Source organism: Limulus polyphemus, unplaced genomic scaffold, assembly GCF_000517525.1.
Source record: "Limulus polyphemus unplaced genomic scaffold, Limulus_polyphemus-2.1.2 Scaffold573, whole genome shotgun sequence".
Taxonomy (NCBI): Eukaryota; Metazoa; Arthropoda; class Merostomata; order Xiphosura; family Limulidae; genus Limulus; species Limulus polyphemus.
The window spans coordinates 123,347-125,676 of NW_013666183.1; the positions used below are offsets into that span (position 1 = coordinate 123,347).

Sequence of the window (2,330 nt, forward strand, 5' to 3'; positions counted from 1 at the left end):
ACTATTCACCAGACACTAAAAGATAGTTAATTAAACAGAATTATTAGACATACTTTTAACTTAGTGATGTGGTATCCATAAATTCCTATACGAACAGCTAAGAACACACCTCATCAAATTAGGCATTGAAATTTTGCCCCTGTAATTACACAAACTTGGCTTACGAAATTTCCATATTTTCCAGTCTAAAAATACAATAAAAATAATCTAGAAAGTGAGAAATATATGAATTGAGGTTGGAATATTGGAGATACAAATATGATATTTAATATAATTACTGAACATTCTTTGCAAAACACAAACATCTCTCTCTCTCTCTCTTGTAACATTTGAATTGTTGCCCTTATATGTATTGTTACTATTGAACACAAATACAATTTATTTACAAATTCAAACTTCTTTGCTCCACTTACGTGATTGCAATGTTTGTTTTTCACTATTCGTGAGCATGGGGGGAGGGGCATCAGTTTAGTTTTAATTACCAACTATTTTGAGTTACTTATCTAATCGTATAGGTACACTAAATGGAATAAGTAGAACGTGAAAGTTTAACTATTAATATTATAACTATTTTAATAACAAACTGAAGAGCTTTTGCTTGAAATTTTAAATGATCACATTCCTAAATATACTGGTACTATGTGAAGCATGGTTTAGATGGAAGTTTTAATTATTTTAATTTAATGTTTTATCTGCTACGTTTCTGATTTTAAAGTATGAACTGATACTGTTCTGAACATATATTGGTACTAAAACAGTATGTCTCAGTCGAAAATTTAACTGATACTCTTATTTGGTGTATTGGTACAAAAACAGAACATGGCTTTATATTATATCTTTACTGCTAAATGTTTCGATTCAGTGAATGAACCAACACCGTTATAAATATATATAAACAGAATACGTCTCAGTTGAATGTCTTAACGATTATTAATTTAAATATAAACTGACCTTAAACATATAACCTGCAGTAATTACAGCTGTTGATATAATTAATGATCACAAAAATGTTTTAATTAAACAATTTAACTGTTGCTTTTTTGTCGAAGTTGAAACGTGCACAGTTTCTCGAAATCTGCAGCTTCTTTTTCAAGACTTTCAACCAGAGCTCTTGTAGACCTTCTCTCCACTAAAATAATTAAAAAATAAACCCTTGAAATAGGCATATTAAAACATTACCTCAACATATACTAAAATATTGACTGTTTTGTTTCAGAACTACTAGGACTAAACGGATCTTTTTCCGCTTGAAACTTTTTTTTACAAATGTGTATAATTGGGTAATTGTTGACGTTTGCAAGTGTGTCAAGCCAACGCAATGATAGTGTTTTTATAGTGTTGAAGAACTTTCACTCATGTCTTGCTAGCATATTATATTTTATTTATCGGCAAAAACAACTACTTTTTTAGTATTTGTATTTTCAACCTGAACGGCACTTTATGCGACACATGAGTTAAACGATCTGGTCAGAAGCTCCTAGAGCTCAGACATCAATTAGAATTGCTGATCAGAAGGATGGTAACAAGTCAGCAATACTTATCGCCTATTATGCGTTTACTCGGCTTAACCGAATCTCGGTATCATCTGTCACATTTATGATGTCTTCACAGCTGAAAGTGCGTGTTCAGCGACATATCGTGGATAGAACCTTAAACCTTCCGATCGGCATGCTATCCACATATTACGCCCGGCCATTTTTCTAATTCTTATGAAATAGAATTGTTTGACTTTGTATACGAGGGTGTTATTGTAACATATTAATAGACACAATTTCAATGTAGAACTAAACTGAACTTAACGTTTCTCGAATATGTGTTCTCTTTCAGTTTGGGACCGAGAGTAGCTAATGGTTAAGGTTATCGGGATATGAATCTGAGGTTTCATGGTTCGTGACCCATTATTGTAAAAAAGAAAAGAAAAACCATTAGCGACGCACTTTGGGAACGTGGGTGCTGTACACGTATGATGGTTAAATCCTACTGGTCAATCATATAAGAGTAGACCAAGAGTTGGATGCTGATGACCTAACGCTTTCCCTCTTGCCCATCAGTTCAAAATTAGGAACGACTATGAGCAAATAGCCCTTGTGTAACTTGTGATGGTCAAATCCCACTGGTCAATCAGAAACGAGCAGCCCAAGAGTTGACGGTGGCTGCTATTGACCTAAGGCTTTCCCTCAGTTCAAAATTAGGAACGACTTTGAGAAAATAGCTCTTATGTAACTTTGCTCGACAGTCTGAAACAAACATTCATTTTTGAAATAAAATAACATAAGTATAATTTTACGTTGTAAAGTGTAAATATAAAGTACCACCTTTACTACTTTAGG

The 2,330-nt window shown here is 33.1% G+C and overlaps 1 protein-coding gene across 1 annotated transcript in view; it reads right to left on the minus strand.

Annotated features, from left to right (window-relative positions):
- Positions 1-640: 640 nt before the first annotated feature.
- Positions 641-2,330, minus strand: part of LOC106459192 — a 67,401-nt gene continuing 65,711 nt past the window's right edge. The window contains exon 13 of the mRNA XM_022385622.1: positions 641-1,129. Coding sequence (XP_022241330.1) covers positions 1,026-1,129 — 104 coding nt within the window. The 3' untranslated portion in view covers positions 641-1,025. The remainder of the gene's footprint in view (positions 1,130-2,330) is intronic.